This window comes from Coenobita brevimanus, chromosome 46 (genome assembly GCF_032717465.1).
Source record: "Coenobita brevimanus isolate Jiangsu-jjx chromosome 46, ASM3271746v2, whole genome shotgun sequence".
Lineage (NCBI taxonomy): Eukaryota > Metazoa > Arthropoda > Malacostraca > Decapoda > Coenobitidae > Coenobita > Coenobita brevimanus.
In genome coordinates this window covers 55,082,773-55,103,992 of record NC_136999.1, presented here as the reverse complement: position 1 = coordinate 55,103,992, position 21,220 = coordinate 55,082,773, and the positions used below count along the sequence as shown (strand labels likewise).

The 21,220-nt window shown below is 40.3% G+C and overlaps 1 protein-coding gene across 4 annotated transcripts in view; it reads left to right on the top strand.

The window, feature by feature from the left end:
- The window catches only part of LOC145398768 (ubiquitin-conjugating enzyme E2 R2), a 90,832-nt gene extending 72,045 nt beyond the window's left edge, over nt 1-18,787 (top strand). Inside the window, exons 3-6 of one of the 4 annotated variants that reach the window (XM_080271579.1) lie at nt 1,507-1,649; nt 12,415-12,611; nt 12,813-12,845; nt 15,003-18,787. In XM_080271579.1, the coding sequence (XP_080127705.1) occupies nt 1,507-1,649; nt 12,415-12,611; nt 12,813-12,845; nt 15,003-15,037 (408 nt within the window). In that variant the 3' untranslated portion in view covers nt 15,038-18,787. Of the gene's footprint in view, nt 1-1,506; nt 1,650-12,414; nt 12,612-12,812; nt 12,846-14,996 lie in introns of all 4 variants that reach the window. The other 3 variants (XM_080271578.1, XM_080271581.1, XM_080271580.1) reach the window with 3 other exon arrangements.
- The last annotated feature ends 2,433 nt before the right edge of the window (nt 18,788-21,220 follow it).

The following is a 21,220-nucleotide window of genomic DNA, read 5'->3' as shown; positions in this document are numbered from 1 at the left end:
GGAAATATGCCTGTAGGGAGAGGGCGGCCATGCCATAATATGCCCAACGTCAAGGGCCTTGTATTTGCTGTCTTGATAATGCTGAAGGACAGTTCCTTCTATTTTCATTTAGGAAAAAATTACACATGCATTGTGGTCATTGATCTCTAAATGTAAACTAAACTATATCATGCCCCCAAGAGGAAAAGATGGGTCATCCACCAAGAATGTACAGTGCTGAACTGATGTAGCATAACCTAGGATTGCACGTCTCTGAATGGTTAATGGGGAATTGACCGTTATTGTTTTATCTTGATTTAAAATCTTTTAGAATGTAGGTACTGTAGACTAATATCACTATTAGGCTTGGTGATGGAGAGGGACACCTTCCTGGATTGGCACCAGTATAACTGGCAAGCTTTGCTTCATGGTTATGCAAATGTCCATAATCATCTTTCCTATCCCTTGAAATGAGAACAGTGGATTGCAGAAGAGGAGCAACATAGGATTGCAGTCCACTGGGTTCACATTGCTCCAGATGAGCTTGGACTGACAACAACAACAACAGCAGCAGCAACAAAAACAACAACAACAGCAGCAGCAGCAACAAAAACAACAACAACAGCAGCAGCAGCAACAAAAACAACAACTATGGGGCAAGAGTATTGGGCCTTTTTTTCTAAATAGTTTTTATATATTTGCACCATTGTCACCTTGCAAAAGGTGAACTGTTATGTTGTACTGTATTTTTTTTTTTTTTTTTTAAAGTAGAATCTTCAATATCTGAGTTGTATTGCAGTGCAGGCATGGTTTCAAACACAACAGTGTACAGTACTGTACTGAAACTTTTTCTGCTGTACTACAGTGGCTTCAAGACTCCGTACCCACTGTGTGATACTGGTTTACAAAAACTTTTTGGAATACCGTGTTGGACAGTGATCCCTCCAGATATGTGTTTAATTATTACACCAGTCCACTGAATATTTAAGGACTGCATATTTGGTGCCATAAGTGCCATCATACTTTGGTTGATGGATCACAGTAAACCCAAGGTTAAGACAGACTACTATACCTGACCTTCAAGAAAATTTCCCCCTCCCATCTCCTCCATACATGAATATAATGATGAATATAGGCACAGGGAGAAATTGGGAGTTGTCAGTTCTTCAGTTGTGTATTTAAATTATGTTAGAAATCATCTCATCCTATACGGTAATATATTATTTCCCTGGTGTGTTGTATCCTGGGGAACAAGCTGCCTGAAAGAATTTCATGCTTCAGAAATTGTGTTGTTAACACAATCAGTCAGAGAATATGTTATGGTAGTTTATTATTCAGATTTGGTGAGATTTTTTTATTTGGCAACAGTAGGGATGACTTTGTTAACCTCTTGAGTGAGTAAAGAGATCTTTTCCAAGTTAAATGAAATTAACTGAAGTAGCAGCAATAAACTAGTATAATACATCATATGATTGAGAGTAATAAGGCTGGATATGTTTAGAGTGTAACGTGCTTTATTGTCTGCAGAATGTGCGCACAGTGCTGCTGTCAGTGATCTCTCTGCTTAATGAGCCCAATACATACTCTCCCGCTAATGTTGATGCCTCAGTCATGTATCGACGCTGGCGGGACTCGAAGGGCAAAGACAAGGAGTATGAGAACATAATCAGGTGGGTTTTGAACTTGAAAGTGCATGCATATCACAAGTTTACCCTCATGCCTTTGATAATGCAAAGATAATGTTAATTAATTTAGGTACATCATTATGTGATAAGAAACAGGGAGGTGAGCATGGAAGTGAAACAGTTACTACATGACAGTATTGTGATACCAACTCTAACGTATGGAAGTGAAGTTTGGACGTTGTTGGAAGGACACAAGGCAAGAGTGAGAGCAGTGGAAATGAGTTATTTAAGAGGAGCCTGTGGAGTCACATGGAGAGACAGGCTGACAAATGAGGATATAAAGGAGCGTTGTAATGTGGATGTGGATGTGATAGGAGGCGTTAGGAGGAATACACTGAGGTGGTTTGGCCATGTGGAGAGGATGGGTGGTGAAAGACTGACGAAGAGAGTGTATGTGAGTGAGGTGGAGTGGGGGAAAGGGAGGGGGAGGCCGAGGATGAGATGGAGGGATGGGATGGAGAGGTATATGAGAGAGGGGGGTGTGGATTGGGAGCAGGGCAGTGAAATGGCGGGGGACAGGGCGACGTGGAGGTGATTTGTTTGTGGCCTTCCCGAACGGGATTGGGCGTCTGGCAATAGATAAATAGATTATTCAACAGAGTGCAGTGCAGAATTTACCTCTTTTATTATACTGTAATCATTCTTTATATTTCTCATGTTTGCATGATATGGTGAGGTCTTAATCAAATTCCTTTTATCTCAGAACAAATTCATGGAAGAGGCAGTCCCTCTGTGATTATCTCTTGTGTGTTAAAGGAGCAATGAAGCTTCATGAAGAGTTATATGAGTGTACACATCTCTACCATAGAAAGGAAAACTTTAACCTAAGACTGTGGCATCACCCTCGCTGAAGTTGTTGGATTATCGCAGGAAAATACACAGAGAGAGTAAAGAAAAAGTGTTGTTCCAGAGGAAAAATTACCCAGTGCTGTATGAACTTACAGCACCTCATAACAAAGTTACTGATGGGTAATTCATAGGAGTACAGTACAGTAGATGTTTCTGCACATTTTAAAATAACCCTTTCAGTACAATGTTTTTTTTTTTTTTGTTCTGAGCACTACCATACAATTTTATTCTGTTTAGAGGAGACCTTTTGAATTGGAAGGGTTAGATACATCCTCCACTACCCCCTCCATCATTAAAGGTTCAAGTTAAATCATACAGTATGATAATAGCCTGAGTACTTGTAAAATGAAAACAGTTATTGTAGTGAAAGGGTGAATGGTACTAGTCATTACTGCAGTAGGGTAAGTATTATCATCATTAAATCATTATATTGGATGAAGTCAAGAACTTGTCAGAGAAAAAGCATCCTCTGCCATATGTGAACAGAGGAAAATGATAAATTTGATACTTATAACTCCTGTGTTCCTTCTTCCCCAACAATTCCCTGATGAAGCTTGAAAGATGATGCTGAGAAATGGGAGTACAGCAGGAATTTATGTGGTATATGTAGAAATGATAATGTGTTGTTTAGAGAGTGTAGTGAAGTGCAGGCCTTTGTGGGAGGTTTGCAGAAGGCTTGAATAAATGGAGTTGTACCAGTGAAGTGGAAGAAAGCTGTGAGCATTTCTTGTATAGAAGTAAAGTTGATTTTTTATATACATACACTCATACATCATCTAATCCTGTAATGCCCCATGAGGAGCATAGGAGCCTGAGGCTAGGTAAGTTATTCCTGACATTTAAAATGAGAGTGACCAGCCTCACTCATCTCTGAGTGCCATTACATGAACAGTAAACCTCAACCACTCTTTGGATATAAACCAGCGTAGTCTTAATCCGGTTGGAGCACCTTAATTACTCACTAAACCACCAGGCACCATAGTTTGGTTATATGGTTACCACCTGATGTTGTAAATGGTTTCCTGGTGTACAGGAAACTGTTTGTCTTGTCACTCAGGGTAGAGTCATCCATAGGCAGAAGGAAGAGGAAAGAAGGAAGAGAAGAAAGACATAAGAGGAAGGAAGGAAGAGAGGAAATGGGAACGACCCAAGAACAGCACTACATCGAGTAAGTGGATACCCCCACCTACCACCAGAGATGATTTATGCAAAATTTTTATGGGTGAAGTCTTTTGAGTATTATAGGAAAGATTTATGGAAGGATAATATATAAGATAAGGAAGTTATCAAGTCGTTGGTGAGTGATAAACAGGTGGTTTGTGGATTTGCAGGAGATGTGTGGATCAGATACTTGAAATAAAAGTGATAGTGGAGGAATTACCAGTATGTGAGAGACTGTAAGGTATTTGTAGACGAGGAAGAGCAAATAACAGGGTGAACACTGAGGGATTATGGAAGGTAATATTTAAACATGATGTAGATGGGTAACTGGTTAATGCTGTAAAAGGTTCTTATAATGATAATAAACCTGGATGTTTGAGTGAGTGCTTCAGTACCAGTGTTGGAGAGAGAGAAGGGTGTGTCATGACCCCATAGTTGTACAGTAAGTCCTCGGTATAAGTTGTGTCCTTTGACAATCCTTTTTGGAATCAAGTCATTCATGTTAGAGAAAAATTACCCATTAAAGTTTTGTTGTTATGTATGAAGCTGCTTTGCTAGTTTCACCAGTTTACAGTAGCAGTTGCATGTTAATAAATTGTGATGTGATATATTGGAATACATCTCTTACTTACATTATGAAAGATCAAAGCAAGAGTTACGGAGTGAAAAGGGAATCTGGTTATGCATGTCGAGGGATGAAATATTTCAGATTTTATGTATGCAGATGATGCTGTGATCTATCTATCTATCTATTGCCAGACGCCACAATCCCGTAAGGGGTGGCCATTGACTTTGAGTTATTTGTTTTACGGGGAAGGGCATTAACCCTCCACCAACCCACTTGCTGACACGTAGGGAGCACGTATGGTTCGGTTATATGGTTACCACCCAGCATTGTAAATGGTTTCTTGGCTTACATGAAACCATTTGGCTTGTCACCTAATGTAATGCCACCTGTAAAGGAAAGAAAAGCAATAAGAAGTGACAGGAAAGATGGGAGAAATAGGAAGAGAGGAGGGCAGGCACAGGAGGGGGGGGGGAAGGCTAAAGAAGAAGTAGGCAGCACTACATCAAGTGAGTGGATGATGGTTGCCACCACCTACCACTAAGATGCTGTGATGCTTAATAATGTCCACTAGTGATTGAGATCGTTGCAGATTGGTTTTGAGCTCTGTGAATGTCTGTGAGGAGGGAGATTTAACAGTAAGTGTGGAGTTGTTGAGAGAGTAAGTGACTCAGTGTGGTTTGCTGGTGAATGAAGAGAGACTTGAAATGGTCATGTTGAAATATCTTGGAGCATTAATGGAAAAAAAGTAAATACACAAAATAAGTGGGGTGTTCGGTGGTTCAGCAGTAAAAGTGGTCAGTGCGGGAAGGCCATAATAACAAAACACAGAACTGAGACTGGAGGCTGCAAAAAGAACCTATGAAGAATTATGAGGTTAATGTAAAAATATGGTAATCCAGTAATGACATTACTCAAAAACGCAAAGTGGGAAGAAGGTCCAGATGATGATGATGGTGAAGAATATACTGTATATGGGTTGCGTATGTTGAATGTGAGGTAAGGAAGTGAATTTATTAGAGGGCAGAGGAGAGTTCTGTGATGGGGTAGTCATATAAGGAGAGTGGATATGACGAGGGAAGCTAATGGGTATAGTCAGTTTGAAGGTGTTAGGAGGCAGGGAAGGCCAGGAAGAAGAATGATTGTTATGGTAAATGAGTGTGTAACAAAGTAAGATATGGAAGCTAAGAAGGAACAAGAATTCGCAGAGAACTGTAATGGATGGATGATCTGTAATTGCACATCATTGGATCCACATCTTTAAAACTTTGGTTGTTGACAAAATAACTCTGTACTTTATTTTTAAAACACAACTGAAAAATAATACGCAAAATGATGTGTGTATTGCTTCTTGTTCGTGGGGTGGAACCATGACTTTGTAGGTTTGAATGATGTGTAAATGATTTGGTGGTCCATATCACTGGATGGTGTTAAGTAGTCTCTCTCTCTCTCTCTCTCTCTCTCTCTCTCTCTCTCTCTCTCATTTCTTAGGTAGACTTGAGGTTATGCTGATGATTATGTTGGTGATGTCTAATATATAGTTGTATTCATTCCAGTACTGTACTTTGTATGGATATGACAAGATAGCCTCATGAAATGTTGATCACACACTGACGCTACACCTGTCAGCCCTGAGGTAGTACTTTTATGCCCATCCAGTATCACTTCAGTGTAACACGTAAGAGAGCATTGCATAGCCGTCACCTAGTTAAGGAGTCCTTAAAAAGACTTGGTTACAGGAAGAGGGAGGTAAATGAAGAACTTGAAAAAACTATGAAGGCACATTTTTCAGAAAACAGGAAGGTATGTGGAGTTTATGGCAAGGGTTTGGCATTCGTGTTCTTTCGTGGTGAAGTGATAGCTGTTAAATTGACTGATAGGCATCATGAAGTGTGTAGCTGTGGATGTGTTGGCCTGTGAGGTGGAGTCAGGATTATGAGAGCTTTAATGAGAGTGTGGCCCATTCATTTGTACAGGATTAGGTAAGTTTCTCTTGTTTAAGTATTTTTATCCTTTTTTCTGTTTTTTTGGACCTTGCCTTGCCTCATCCAATGGTGGGGAAGGAGATAAGGATGATAGTGATGATGGAAGATGTGTGATAGTCCAGAATTGTTGTGTTGGGAACGTGTGGAAGTGTACCAGATGAAAATCTGAAAAATACTAACAAATGGAAGTTAAGTAAGGAACACATGGATAGACTGTTTTTAAAAATAATTGTAAATGGCAAGGAGTGATTGGTGGTAAATAAGATTGAGGTGACACAGGAGAGGTGTCCTTGGTGCCTAAGAGAGAAGACAGTGATAGAAGTGACATTCTGTGATATGCCTGAAGACAGGAAAGGCAGAAGGTGTTGTTGAGGTATATGAAAAATAATAAAATGTGTTGGAGGGAATGCAATGACCTGTTTGTGTATAATCTGTACCCGGTACTTAATTTCTATGGAAACATCACACATTGTTGTCACACTTCATCATTGATATTAAACCACTCAGCCAAAGAGCATCTGCCCATTACATATACATCTCTCCCAACAAGTACTGTACAAGATGCAGGAGCTTCAGGATCCTTCAGTTAATGTCTTTGTTATGGTGTGACGTAGTGTGGTATGAAAAGGTAGTATGTTGTGGTGTGGTGTGGCTTCACTAATGTTGTATAAGTTTATGGGACTAAAGCACCTTATATCTGAAAATCATCAGTGAGGGATGCTAATAATTCATAATCTCTCTGTTTTGTCATAGGCTTTTCAGGATCCAAAAATGCCATCTGTGTGTTGTCTTGTGTTTTGGTGACGAGATAACAGGTGGAGACGGTTGTCTCATTTGTAGTGGTTGATATAACAGCTGAAGTTGTTGTTTCTTATTTGCACTTGTTTGAAGAAAGGAGATGACAAAGGATTTTTAAAATCTGTTATGGAAAATGGTGGCAGGGACATTGGTCATTGTTCAACTTTACTGATTTAAACTACAGTAACCATAGGCCACAAGAAGAGATGAAGTAAGATTTATTATCTTGTTAATGTGCTTAATATTTTTTGGTTACTATCCCCCCCCCCCTTTTTTTTTTTTTTTTTTTTTTTTTTTTTTTTTTTGCCATTTATTTGTCAATCACTTTGCCTGTCACTGTGCCAGTTAACTGTTTTTATATCTAAACTGGCTACCAACCTTCCTTCATACTTTATCAACTACAGCACCTTGTCTTCTGCTCAGCTCCACATTTTCCTTACTCCCAATTGTGCATAGCATCTGTTTATTTTCATGCCATCAGTCCATTGTTTTCTCCTCACTCACCTACACACCTTTTGTTTCCCATTTCTTTCTGTATGCTGTAATTGCATTCCCTGTGTTATTCATTGCATCTCTTCTTATTGTATATCAGAATTGTTAAGGTAGTCTTAAGTACAGTACCTCAATGGCAGTAGTAGAAAAGAGAGGTGAATGTGCAGAGGAAGTTGAAAGCAGAGTGGCACAGTGAAGAATGGTGGCTGGTGCTTTGAAGGCCTTTGTACTAAACAGAGGTTTGAGTATGAAGCTGTAAGAGGATTACATGAAGGTGTGTTAATGCCAGCTTTAACCTATGGGTGCCGTTGAGTAAGCCGTCTCTCTGGCGAAGCACACCCATTAAATGCAGGCAAGCAATGTCCCCTGCAGGGCTGTCTTGTGCAGCGAACTGATGTTCCTTTGCAGTAGACAGCACCTCACTACAGCAGAGGTTTGGCTCCCAGATGATCGCAGCATTTGTAACTCTCCACCCAGTAAACAAAGATGCCATAGCAGGCTCTACATCACTTCATTATTTGGATACATGGTTACCTCATAGTATTGTAAATGGTTTCCTAGATTACAGGAAACTATTAGTCTTGTCACTTTGGGTGTGAGAGTGGTTTGGCATGAGAGTGAAAAGTCAGGAGTAAAAGAGTGGAAGTCAAGACTCTGAGGAATGGGATTGGCTTGTGCAGAATGCATAGGGAGGGAAACGATATGAGTATGGAGGTCTGTTGATAATGAGGTAGAAGAAGCCTTTCCTAAATGGTATGGTCATATTGAGAGATTGGATGTATGCAGAGTTTGAGAAGGTTATATATGAACAAATTTAAAGGTGGGAGGAGGTGTAGTAGGCCAAGAAGGTGGTGGATGGATAGTGTAAATGAATGTGGGATGTAGTAAGATAATGGAGGTTGATGAGGCTAGAGATTTGAGAGTGGATCAAGTTGGTTGTGTGAATTATATACAAGGGTTTGTCATTCCTTTAAACTTGATAGATGACAGATTGACTGTCTGGCCGGTGTATGTAAAGTGCATTTTTAAGAAAATGCCAATAGTCTTTGCCCACTTAGCAAGGTGATAATGTAATGCCTCCTTTTGTATGTGTGTCTGGCTGTTTCCAAAATATCTCAAAATCAAGTGGGCAAATTGTACTCAAACTTTGTTCCTGGGATATATGGCTTGTTTGTTAATAATTTTGGCAATGCTGCAAATATGCCTCCGATTGCCAGGGGATCTTGCAAGAAAAAAAAAAAGTCCAATTTTTTCTTTTAGCTTGCCATTATTAACCATATTCTGTCATACCCTCAGTGAAGATGTAGGTGCTTGTAGTGAAGTTTTATAGATCAGTTATACATATACTGTATTAGACTCGTGAAGAGAATGGTTATTTAAAGGGTAACTTGGACATTCTTCAAAGGACTGTTATGCTCAGTGACCTTCACCAGCAGAATAACCCTGACTTCAGGCTTCTGAATGCTGGCATGATATTTAACCTAGCAGGAGTAAGCAGTGAAATCCTAAGACTTTTTTCAGTTTTGGCACAGCTGTGATGATATGCCACTGATTGCCAGAGGAATACTGATGAACAGTCCAGCAGTATTTTTAGTGATGGTGGGCGTTATGCATTTGTGGCCGAATGCTTTGGCTTTTATTAGGTCAGTGAGTTGGGGTTTGGGTTCTAGGGGCTTAATTGATGTGTGTGTGAGAGTCTGGCCCATTTCATTTGGCATGTTATTGATAGTTCCCCCACTTTTGTATTTTTTCTCATTAATTTCAGGTTCATACCTCACTCCATCCATAGATGGGAAAAAAAAATGGTGATGATTGTCTCCACATACATTCTGTATTTATTTGTATCCTCTGTACCTCATTTCTTTTGCATTCTTATATAGTTTTGTACCCTGTGTGTCCTGTTGCCATGTATGTGATGTTCATTGCAAAGAAGCAAGTATTGTCATCACTTGGTGGTTCTTTTCATATTACTATACAGTAATCCCTCAATTATCCGACCTAATAAAGCCACAGGCATGTCTGGAAAGTGGATCCATCCGAATAATGGACATCTACCCGGGCCCCCCTGCGTACATAACCTAACTTTGAAAGCCATTGTAAAAGGCCACTACAGTACATCATACAACTTGTTCCTGTTCTTTAACACCACTCTGTCTGGTCAGGCAGACCTATAAACTACAGTCAGACAGTTACAATACCATGGTCAAGCAGACCAATCAACCAGACAAGCAATCACCACGCAGGGCCATACCCTGCAGTGACATGGGGAAAAAAAAAAATGCTACACAAGAAAAATGCACAGGGCACACAAAACATAATGGTAAAATAGAAGTAAATTATGGTAATATAGAATAAATAATGGTATAGTACAGTAACCTAGAATAAAATCAAAGTGAACACACGATTCCTCGTAGGGTGTTGTGCTGAATAACCTGCTAGCTCCTTGACTCTGTTGTACTGTGGCTGGTGAAGCTGTTGCACTGCATATTGCATCCTGTGTTGTCTAGTGGTGTACCCTGATGAGCTTAGCTGCAGTCAGAGTCAAGGAGGAGCTCAGGGGAGCAGTGGTGGTACATGATGATGGACTGCCCTCTTGAAGTGACTCAGAAGACTGCTGCAAACTCATGTCCAGGGGAGACACAGCGGCTGATGATGTGCTAGGTTGTGGTTCCGTCGTTGAAGGCGTGATGTGACGCTGTGATGGTGGCAGAGAAGAGGTGGACTGGGTGGGGGTCAGAGGCCTGAAGAAGGAGTTGACCTTGGACTGGTGATAGGAGCAACGATTCAGGCGTCAGATGACACTTTGTTGCACAGAACACAGATCCTCCACAAGGCGAAGAGACACCATCTCTCTGTCACAATCTGGATGCCTGGTATTCTCAAGCACCTGCTCGAGGTGTGCCTGGAATGTGCTTAGGCAGGGGATGGTGGGAGTACTGTAGTTCTCAGGGTTGTCCACATCGTCCTTGTCGTCCTCGTCACTTTCTTCTGGCAGGGCGTCAGCAACAGAAGTGGCGATCTCGACATCAGACATAATCTGAAAGCCGAGATCACCCCCATCCTCGTCTAACCACTCCCGCACATCATCGACATCCACAGCCTTGCCTGCGTTATGAAGGCAAGTGTGGAAGTTGTCCATGTCAATGCCCAGAAAGTCGTGTCTGCATTCATGTCTCAGATGGAGACGAGACCAACCACTTTCCAGGGTTTTCATGGAGACTTCCTTCCATGCACTCGCCCAGTTGTATACTGCTGACTTGTGGTTGTAGTGTTGCAGGTTTTCCAGTGTCTGGCCCCTGGCTCTGCTCGTCCTCATTTTCGAGAACAGTCATCACCTCGTCCAGGAATGTCAGTTGGTACACCCTCTTTGTGGCCACGATAACACCCTGGTCCATAGGTTGAATCAGTGCAGTGATGTTAGGTGGCAAAAACATGCACCTAATACAACTGTCATGTGCAGTGAATTCCTTCTCGGAGGGATGCGTGGCATCATTTTCCAGGAGATGAAGAGCCTTTACCTGGTCACGAGGGATTCCAAGTTCCTCCGTTTGATAACAGATGACCTCCTTGACAATGTGCCAGTGGAACCAATCTTTGAAGATCTTGGAGGTAAACCAAGTCTTCACAGCATGGTATCACACAACAGGAAGGACATCCATTAGCCCACGAAGGCAGTGGGGCTGCTTTGCCTGACCAACAATAATGGGCCTCAGCTGGTGCTTCCCACTAGCATTAGCACAGCACAAAGCGTATCCTCTTTGCATAGGCAACTTGTGGCCAGGCACACGCATCTTCTCATCTACCAGGGTGTTTGTGGGCACTGAGGGGTAGAAGAGGCCAGTTTCGACAGCATTATAGACTTGACCAAGAGTGAGGCCCTTGTTCTCAATCAGTCCTAACAAATTCTGATGAAATTCCTCCACTCCCACCTCACCAGCGTCCAAAACTTCGCCATGTGTCTTACGGTTTGTAAGGCCATGTCTAAGCTTGAGCTGGAACAACCAACCTTTGGATGCCTTGAAGTCAGGAACGTCGTAAAGATGGGCAAACTTCTCGGCAGCGGCTTTCAACTAGGTGCCATGCACTGGCATTCCTGCAGCCTGTTGCTGGTAGTACCAGATCAGTGTCAGACATTCAACATCAACATGCTGGGAGAAACTCATAACCTTCCATTTGGTATTGTATCAGTTTTTCTCACCAAAGTCTGCCATGTACTGGGTGAGTTTGTCACGGAGTTTCCTGATGTCTTGTAGGGGTGAGCTGGCCAGGTTGTGCTCCTTTAAGATGCAGGAAGTAGACCATCCCACATCAGTCATACCTAGGATCTACTCCTCCAGAGTCAGCACTATCGTCTTCCTTTTCCCTGGTGGAGGGGCCATCATCACACACCCTAGAAAGAGGCATGCAAAGAACAGCAAGGCCTGAAGCAGGTAAGGGACAGCCACAAGAGCCACCACGTGCGCCGCCATAACAACTGTCCAAGAGGAGCTGTTCACTATACATTCGCCACATGGGAACTGGGAACAATGGAGGGGATCTGTAGTGGATGCTGGGTGAACTGCCTAACCAGACAGTGTGGCATCACTGGGCTATTCCTGCCTGGCCGGGTGAAAATGTTCGCGCTTGCGCAGCCATAATTTCCACCCAGGTGCAAAAAATTTGTCTGGATATAAAGGAAAAATGTATGAATAATGGCTTCGAACAGCCAAATCACAGCGTCTGGGTAATGGATTGTTCAGATAATGGACATCTTGATAGTTGAGGGATTATTACATTTCTGTATATTGCCTATTTTCTTGTATATTCTCTGTTTTTATTTTCTCTCCACCTCACTCTCTCAGTTCTAATAATAATTTTCCCTTTTGCATCATGGCGCTGCATTGGTGCGTGCGTGAGACAGGAAGCAGGTGTTGTCATCCCGTGGTGAGGCGGAGCGTGATGGCGTTGTGGTGCCACTCACACAGGAGGACTACTGCATCAAGACTAAAGTCAAGCCCGATGCTGAGCCTGTCGACATGTATGACTTCTATGATGATGATTATGACATTGATGATGATGATGATGGAGATGATGATGATGACAACCTATCAGAGAATGGTGAGTCAGGGAGTATCACATAGTCCTGTTGCAGTTATAATGCAGTTTGTGAATATAGTTTCAGTTGGTGGCCATATTGACAGCTTGTATAATCCTGAAAGACTATTAGAATAGAATGTAATATACCCTTTTTATTTGTATATTGTAATAATATATTGTAATTCTTGTCATACATGATATTTCTAAACTGTTTCTCTTAAGGCATGGACCAGATGTGTGGGCCACAAAAACAAGGTCTGTCTGTATTGTCATAGTAGTACCTTGATAACACACTAATGCCTTTTGTTATAACTGGGTGTGCCGGAGGGGGCTGCCTTCACTTGGTGGTTCAGATATAACCACTGCCTCATACTTCCCCCTGTGCCCTTAAAGGAGGATGGTGGACTGCAGGAAAGGGGCAGCTTCAGCATACAGTCCATGTGGTTCATATCTAGATGAGTCTGGAGCCACAACAAAAGCAGCAGCAGTGTAACCGTGTCTTAGTTCACATTGCTTGCCAGGGTGCAGTGAACTGTTCATATGGCATGAATGTGAAAAAAATTACTATGATTTTATACTGTATACATTTAGAAAACTAAACTAACATAAGAAAATGCTGTTTATTGGGAAGTATATACAGTAGTTTTGGTCCAGCTTAGGCCTTCAGGATTTAAAAGAGGATCCATGTTGGGCCAGTCTGTTGCAGCTTCACAGTAAACTTCTTTCCTTGTGTGGATAATTCATTCATTTAAACAGCTCTTGGCATAATGCATTCAAGGCACAGTACAGTATATACAGAGTGTTCCTTTGGATGGGAGAGAAGAATTACTACCTTTTTAATATCTGTGTGCCAGAAAAGGTGGCCAAAAGGTATCAGAATGGATGTATAGAAATCACCATGCTTTATATTGATGTAGGTGTGTGGCACCCTACTGCTCAGCACTGGTGTTACAAGTAATGTCACGCCTCCTACAATAAAAGAGGGAAGGGGAAATTATACTTGGATGCACTTTCCTGTTCTGATTTTATTCCTTCAAGAGATGAAAGAGCCCTGCAGTAGACTCTAGTTAGGCCCACTCTGCCAGAATACCAGAAATGGGTTTATAGTAATGGATGGGTGGATGGTTGGTTGAATGGATAACTGGTGTAGAGATTGCCTAAGGGGGGGAGTGTTGGCACCCTTGTTGCTGTACAGGTTGTTTACATTTAAGTAATAAGTCAGTAAGCAAGAGCAATGGAAATGGATTTGTTGTGAAGTGTGTGGATACAGCTTAAATTGAAAATGGTAAGAATATGATAAAACTTTGGGAATTTTAAAAGACCCAATCTGATAAAAGTGTGATACAGATGACTTTATTTTATTGCATTATAATGTAATCCTCTGTATAGAAAAAAAGTGTGTGTAGCCACGTGAGTCTGTTGATGCTATGAAGTATAGTATACTGACTGATATGATTTATGTACAGGTCTACATGTGTTGCAGGCATATGAGTCAAAGTTACTGTAAAGTATGCTTATTAATGATATATGTATACAGTATATCCATTGCCTGATGCCACATCTTTAGAGAGATGGCCTTAACGACATGACATTCAGGCAGTTCTGTCCCTACACAGTAATGACCTCTTCCCATGACACATCACCTACCTAACATACAGTACCTTCGCACTCTGTCTCTTCAACAGGATCTCTCTCTCTCTCTCTCTCTCTCTCTCTCTGACCTTTCTTTTTCACTGTTACACTATCCTTGTCAGTCTCTTGTTCGTCATTTGCTTCACATGGTTCAGTCACATTGTAGCATGTACAGTAATTCCTTGTTTATTTATCTGGTATTTTTTTTTGTACATTACCTGTACACTATATTCTTCAGGACTCCTTTTGTTATTCACTCCACAGGCACTTCTGAGGTTCTGTCTTCCACCTCTCTTCTCAGTTGCTACATCAGCATAATCATCATGCCTTTTTCAGGTTGATTATGATGTTTACAGTGGCTCCCCAAGTTATCAACTTCATTTATAATCCCCCTCCCCCCTTTTTTAAAATGAATTTAGCCAATGAATGCAAAATAATGTCTGCAGCACATGTTGAGGTTTATTGGCAGTGGTTTGAATTATTTAGTTGGCTTAGCATCGGACACAACAGTGCAGTTTAAGTTTCTATTTATGTTCACCTTTGGTTTGTATGTATCTGGCCACGGTTATAGGGGAATTTTCACTTTTTTTTTTTTTTTTTTTTTTTTTTTTTTTTTTTAAAAACCAAGTCTCGGAACCTACTTAGTATGAAAGTAGGGGTGCAACTGTACTTACTCCAGTATTGTGTTTTCCCCTCAATATTCTGTCTTCCATGCCTCTTCTGAATTGCTTCTTATGTATTTTTCCAGTTGCTGATAGTTCTTTCTTTTGGCAGAAATAGATGATGGCGATGACAGTGGCAATGGTGAGTCGTGATGGAGCCGTGCATCTGTGGCTCACCCACCAGCCCTTTAGGTCATAGCAACACAAGCAAAACCTTTCAAACATCCCACAAAACACCACACAAGGAAAAGCAGAACATGGAACTCTTTGCAACTCCAACAATATTCCATTGAAGCATAGTTATAAAAAAAATTAGAAAAAAGCCAAAAAAAAAAAAGGGCAGAAACAGCCAAATTTAGAAGTAAAGCAACTTAAAAAAATTAAAGTTGAAAAAATTTAAGGAAAGCAAAAAAACAAAAAACAAAAAAAAAAACTTTATGTATGTTACACAAAATTCATTTGTAGTGTAGTTACTGACAAGCATTGGTGAATGTATAGTATACAATATTGTATTGTACTTGGAGGTGCTCTCAGTGAAGTGGCTGTATATTTCCCTCATAATTTGTTCTTTTTTTATCAATCATCGTAATGAAAGAAGGACATGAATAATCAGTGTATGAGAGTGTGAGAAAGTGTAGCAGCACACAATGTCAGCCCAGCCACCAGCATAGCCCCACTCAACACAACTTTCATTTTCCCCATCAATGTTTCCTCAACGGCACCCAAGAACAGCAAGAGTTGTCGGCAGCAATCCTGGAGGCGGCAAGAAGTGAGCACTTTGTGACCAGGTTACAGCAACAACAGTGACAGACTATGCTAAGGAATACTGTTTAATTATTGCAAAAATTTGCTGCAGTAGCATTGTGTGGTTTGAATACTCCAGCTGGAGTAAGGCCTTCCTTAGGCTCGATCCCCAAGAGGTGACTGGATAAAATTTGATAATGTAATGCCACCAAGGGAATGTAATGCCACAAAGGTGGGCCATTTGCACTTAATTGTACTGGAGTAAGATGGCCTAATCTCAGGCCCCTACACCTCGGAGGAGGAAAAATGGGATTGGCTGATAATATTTTTTATTAAGCCCCATGGAACATAATTCTTGTAGCTTATGTAGAAAAGGTAGCTGACCTGAAGAATGATGAATTATTGACTGATAGTGGACAGTAAATTAACAGCAGTGCCAGTTTCTACTTGGGCTGTTGTTGGCACATAGTTGATAAAGGAAATTTTGTTGTGTGGCTGTCATGTGTGCTGAAGTTTATTTGAAAATCAGTAAGTCAAGTCCAGGTTATGAATTTATTTTGAGCATTATTGTAGATGTATGGTATTTGCCAACTATTTTGACATGTAGAAATAGACAATAAAAAAAATGCAAAGGAGTGTAATAAAACTCTCAATCTACTGGAAAAAAAGTAATAGAATAATTGATGTATAGTACAGGGAAGGCCCTTAGTTTTTTTCATTCAACAAACCCAGGAATGGCGGATACTTAAATCTTTAGTTTGATAGATGAACACACGGTGGAATTGAGTTCAGCTTCCTGATGATGTACAGAAAGTCCTTGTTATATGTCACTTTCATTGACATTCTTTTATGTTATTAAACCCTGTACTCTGGGCAATGCTGTCAGGTGTGCACACTTTTCACCCTCATATCCCCTGGCTTCTTCAACCCTGCTACATACCACTGCTTTCCTGTCATCCCACTCAGTGATAACCTGGGCCACTGAGCAGTAAGGGTGGCCAGAACTGCTTATGTTAGGTCTCAGATATCATTTGGTTTCTGATATTATTAGCTTCTGCTACTGTACTGTATGGCCAAAAGTAACCATACGTTTTGCCACAGCAGGTTGGTGAAAGCTGCAAAGATGTTCTTGGTGTCTGTCTGCAGGCAAAAGGACTGTTTGTCTTTTTTTTTCTTTAACCATATTCTCAACCCCTTCCATTTGAGAAGGAAAATTAGTTACAGGCGGAGCGCTTCGCTGACGTATAACGAAGACTTACTGTACGGGACATGGCCGGTCACCCACTCCACACACACAAACACAAACTATTGACTACTCTTTTATTTTTTTTTTTCCATAGTAAGGCAGCAGTGGCACAGTAAAGAATAATAATGGAGATGTGGCATGGTTGTGAGGTAGTAATGATTGGTGATGTTCCAAAGAAATTAGAGAATTAGTCATCATTATATATCAATTATTAATGTTCCTCTTTTGCTACAAGTCCCAATGAATTAAAGGTAAAATTGCATAGATTGAAGTTCCATTGTTCCCTTTAAAGCTGATCTGTCCATCCCCCCAATTTGCAGTAGCAAGTAATGGGAAGTATTCTGATATTTTTAGATTACCTCTTTAACTTATAATGAGGACTGTGTAGTAGGATGATGAGGTAATGTAAGCATACTGGTGAAATTGTTTCGTACTGGTGAAATTCATGCTGATAAGTTATTGGTACTGGTGAAATTGTTGGTTTTACCGAGTTTGCAGGAACTGATTGCCTGTTGTACACACACGCACACACACAAAAAGATCCTAGTCACTTTTCCTCTCAGTCTGTTACATTACAGATGACCGGCAGTTTTTTGTCGTCATAAATAAGTTCACATCACAAATGATAATTCCATCCATTCTAAAGTATATATAATTTTTCTAACATGTTTAACTAACTGAAGAATAAGTGTTTACTGCAAGATTCACCACGAGAGATCTACACTTTGAGTTCCCTTGTGAGTGGCGAGGACTTACATACCTTACCTTCCTCTCCCTGTCAGTGTCTGCATTATCATGCGTATATGTGCGTGTAAATTACAAGTAACTATCTCTCTCTTTTTTCTTCATTTTAATTCTCCAGAAATTCTCAATACTTCAGGAGGCACAACCTGGAATTTAGGAACAGCTGAACAATAATATTTGTGATTTTTTTAAATATCTGCAGTGATATCAAAGTACTGTATACTGAAACATAGCCTAGTTGTGTGAATTTTTGTGGTTATCCAAGATGCCGTGTGAAGTGGTGTACTGTATAAGGAAGACTCTATGAGAAGGAACTCATTGTACATACCTCATTGTCATATTTATAAATCACCCTTTCCGTGGAATGATGGAAGGCGGTTATGACACCACAAATCTGAAAATTGAGAAGCTGGAAGGATTGCTGGAAGTCTCTTTAAAGGTGCCCTAATGAATAATACATATTTCTGCAGCTGGCTTAGTGGAGGAAATGCAAATCACAACTTCCCACAATTTTTTTTTTTTTTTCTGTCAGCCTCTTTCAGGCTGAAGTTGCTCATTTACCTTTGTGTTGACTGAGTTGTACTGTATGATAGCTTAGGATTTATGGAAAAAACATGGATGCAGTAGGTGTATTACTCCAGTTTTTTGCCCAGCTCGAGAAGTTTGTTTAATCTTTACTCTGTTTGTAATAGAAACTTTTTTGATTTTGAAGGTATCTCCTTAGTTACATAACAGCAGGTTTTCTGTGTCTCTGTTGCAGATGTCCATGGGATGTATTCTGGTGGCTTTACAAGGTTTTACAACACCTCCTCCTTACCAGTTGATTTCAGTATCTGGTACATTAATATATGCTGTATGTTATGCAGTGAAAAACACTATCCTTAGGTGGAAAAAAAGACGTTAGGATGATGATGGTGATATTAATGCATTGAATGTTGGTATACTGTATAATAACAGAAGAGAATGGTAAAGTGTAATAGGCTAAATTAGTAGGGGAGATGTGCCTAGAAACCTCTTAAGCTGGTGAGAATACAGCCCTTTCTATTCATGGCATGTGTTCTTTTGGCTTTCTGGGTGTCCTACCACCTCTTCCTTCTTAGATTATTGGCCATGTGACACTTACCCATTCATTCCAAGGATGCTTTATATATATATATATATATATATATATATATATATATATATATATATATATCCAGTCCTGTGTTGGCCCATGAGGAGCGTAGGGGCCCGGGGCTAGGCAAGTTGGTCCCGACATGTAAGATGAGAGTGACCAGCCTCACTCATCCCTGAGTGGCATTACTTGAGCAATAAACCCCAACCACCCCTTGGATATAGACCTGCACTGGCTCAATGTGATTGGAGCGCTTTAAGTTACCCACTAAGTTCTTGCAGCTACAAGATGATTTTATAAAACTTAGAAGAGATGTGGATGCTTCTTAACCTAAAATATCATCAGGCAGTAGGAAGGCAGTGGAAAAAGCAAAAATAATCAGTTATCAGATTGAAGGTGATGATACTGTATATTATTGTTGGTGTTTGAATACTGACATAGATCCCCTAAATAATTGATGAGAGACTATGAACCTTTTTGTCTTCTGTGGAAACCTTAAGTTGTTTTATACAGGCTACCACAAGATAGTTTTGGTGAGGTAAGGTTTATTCCCATAATCAGAGGATTGAAAACAATCTTGGTTAACTTCTGAACTGCTTAAAATACCCTTGACGGGAATGAATGGGTGTGTGTTTAGCCTGAATAAAATATTCAAGTGTGCCCATAGCAGTTAAAGAGTTAATGAGCAATGTGCAAAAATCAGCAGGTAAGGAAGAGGTGCTGTAAACCTGGTAAGCCCTCAAGAATGCATCCTCACAGCTGAATAGTAGTTTTCCTGAGCTTAGACTGATGGCAGCAGGATGTGACAGCAGATGCGGATAACAATGTGTGTGTGTGACAGTCAGCCGTAATGTCGTGTTATGTTGTATCAGTCAGCTGCACAGCGTGACTGACTAGAAAGCACCCAACTGACTGGGGGCTGGATGTATAGTTGGCTTTGGAGATTTTGTAATGCCTCTTCTGGAGCAGTTAATTTTGTGCATCACACCTTCATAATCCTCAGGTTTTGGAAGAATCATACCTGCTATTCAATGCATTATGATACAAGGACAGTCATCTTGTATGCTCCAAATCAGACTACAGATGTAAACACTTAAATTCTTGTGACTCATTCTGAACAGTATTGTCTGGAATCTGGAATTGAATACTAGCATTGTTACAATCATGAGAGGGTTAGTAACTCCACCTTGAACACACTCAGGTTTGTATGAATCACTCCCAGTTCAATAAGAACATCCAGTATTCACTAAAAAAGATCATTATATCATGAGAGAGTTAATGGTACCTGTATAAACATTCAAGCTCATATGAACCACTCTGAGCTGACAAAAATTATTTGATATAGCTATTGGCACTAGTATTAACACTCAGGCCCAGTAATGTATGCTTACTTGAATAAAAATGATCTGGCATTAGCTGGAATAGAATACCAAGTTGTCTTGACCATGAGAGGGCTAAACAGATATACATAACAGACATGACGTAAGGTGGAATATACATGACTAAGGAAGAGGCAGCACTAAGTCTCCCATGCCAGTGAGAATATGGCCATGAGCCTGAACCAAGCTGTTAATATCCTTGTGTTGCTTCTCCATATTATCTTGCAACAAAATCTGCTGTACCAAGCTGGAAACAGACTGCTGCACTTTTGTATGATTAAATGTAAGGACTTGCAGGCTACATTTAGTGTAATAAATTGTTACGACAAAGCTGAGTTTTATGATATCCAGCTGAATGGTACGTAAGCAGTCCTTGTTATATGTTGCTTTTTTATTAACATTCTTCTCTGGGATTATGCCTACAACGAGCTGCAGAAGAAGCCCACTAAAGTTCCATTGCAATCAATAGACTGATTTACAAGTTTCAACCAATTTTCGGTACCAGTTGTATGGAAAATTTGTCATAGCTAATTTTAAAACATATCCCTGATGTAATAAGGACTGCCTGTATTGTGTTATGTACTGGAAACAGGAATGTAGTGAGGCCTGGCAAGAAGGATGCTTAGTTTACCAAAGGAATAGACCAAAAAATATTTTAATACATGTTAATCAGCCACTTCAACAGTGATGTATTGTCTTAGGCTATTCTTGCTGCAACCAGACTACATTCTTCAGTCTAGGAGAGTCTCCAACAGTTTAATTATCCTTATATCAACACCTGCAGTTCAAAGTGTCTCATAAGCTACATAGAATGTCAGGAGTGAGCAAGAGTAATCTAAAGACATCACATGATTCAATGGGGTTAACCTGTGGATTGCGCAATTACCTTTTTTTATACCACCCCGTGGTGCACAAAAATGAAGGGAAAACTTTTTTTTTTTTTTTTAGAAATCCAGGGCACCATCTAGTGGGGAAAAAAAAAAAAGATCTGTCTTTTCGTAGGGCCATGCTTAAGTTTACGTAGGGAAATAGTGAAAAAAAATATATATATTTTGTTTATAATAAACTTGAAGATAAATATCCAGGGCATCATCTGGTGTAAAGAAAAA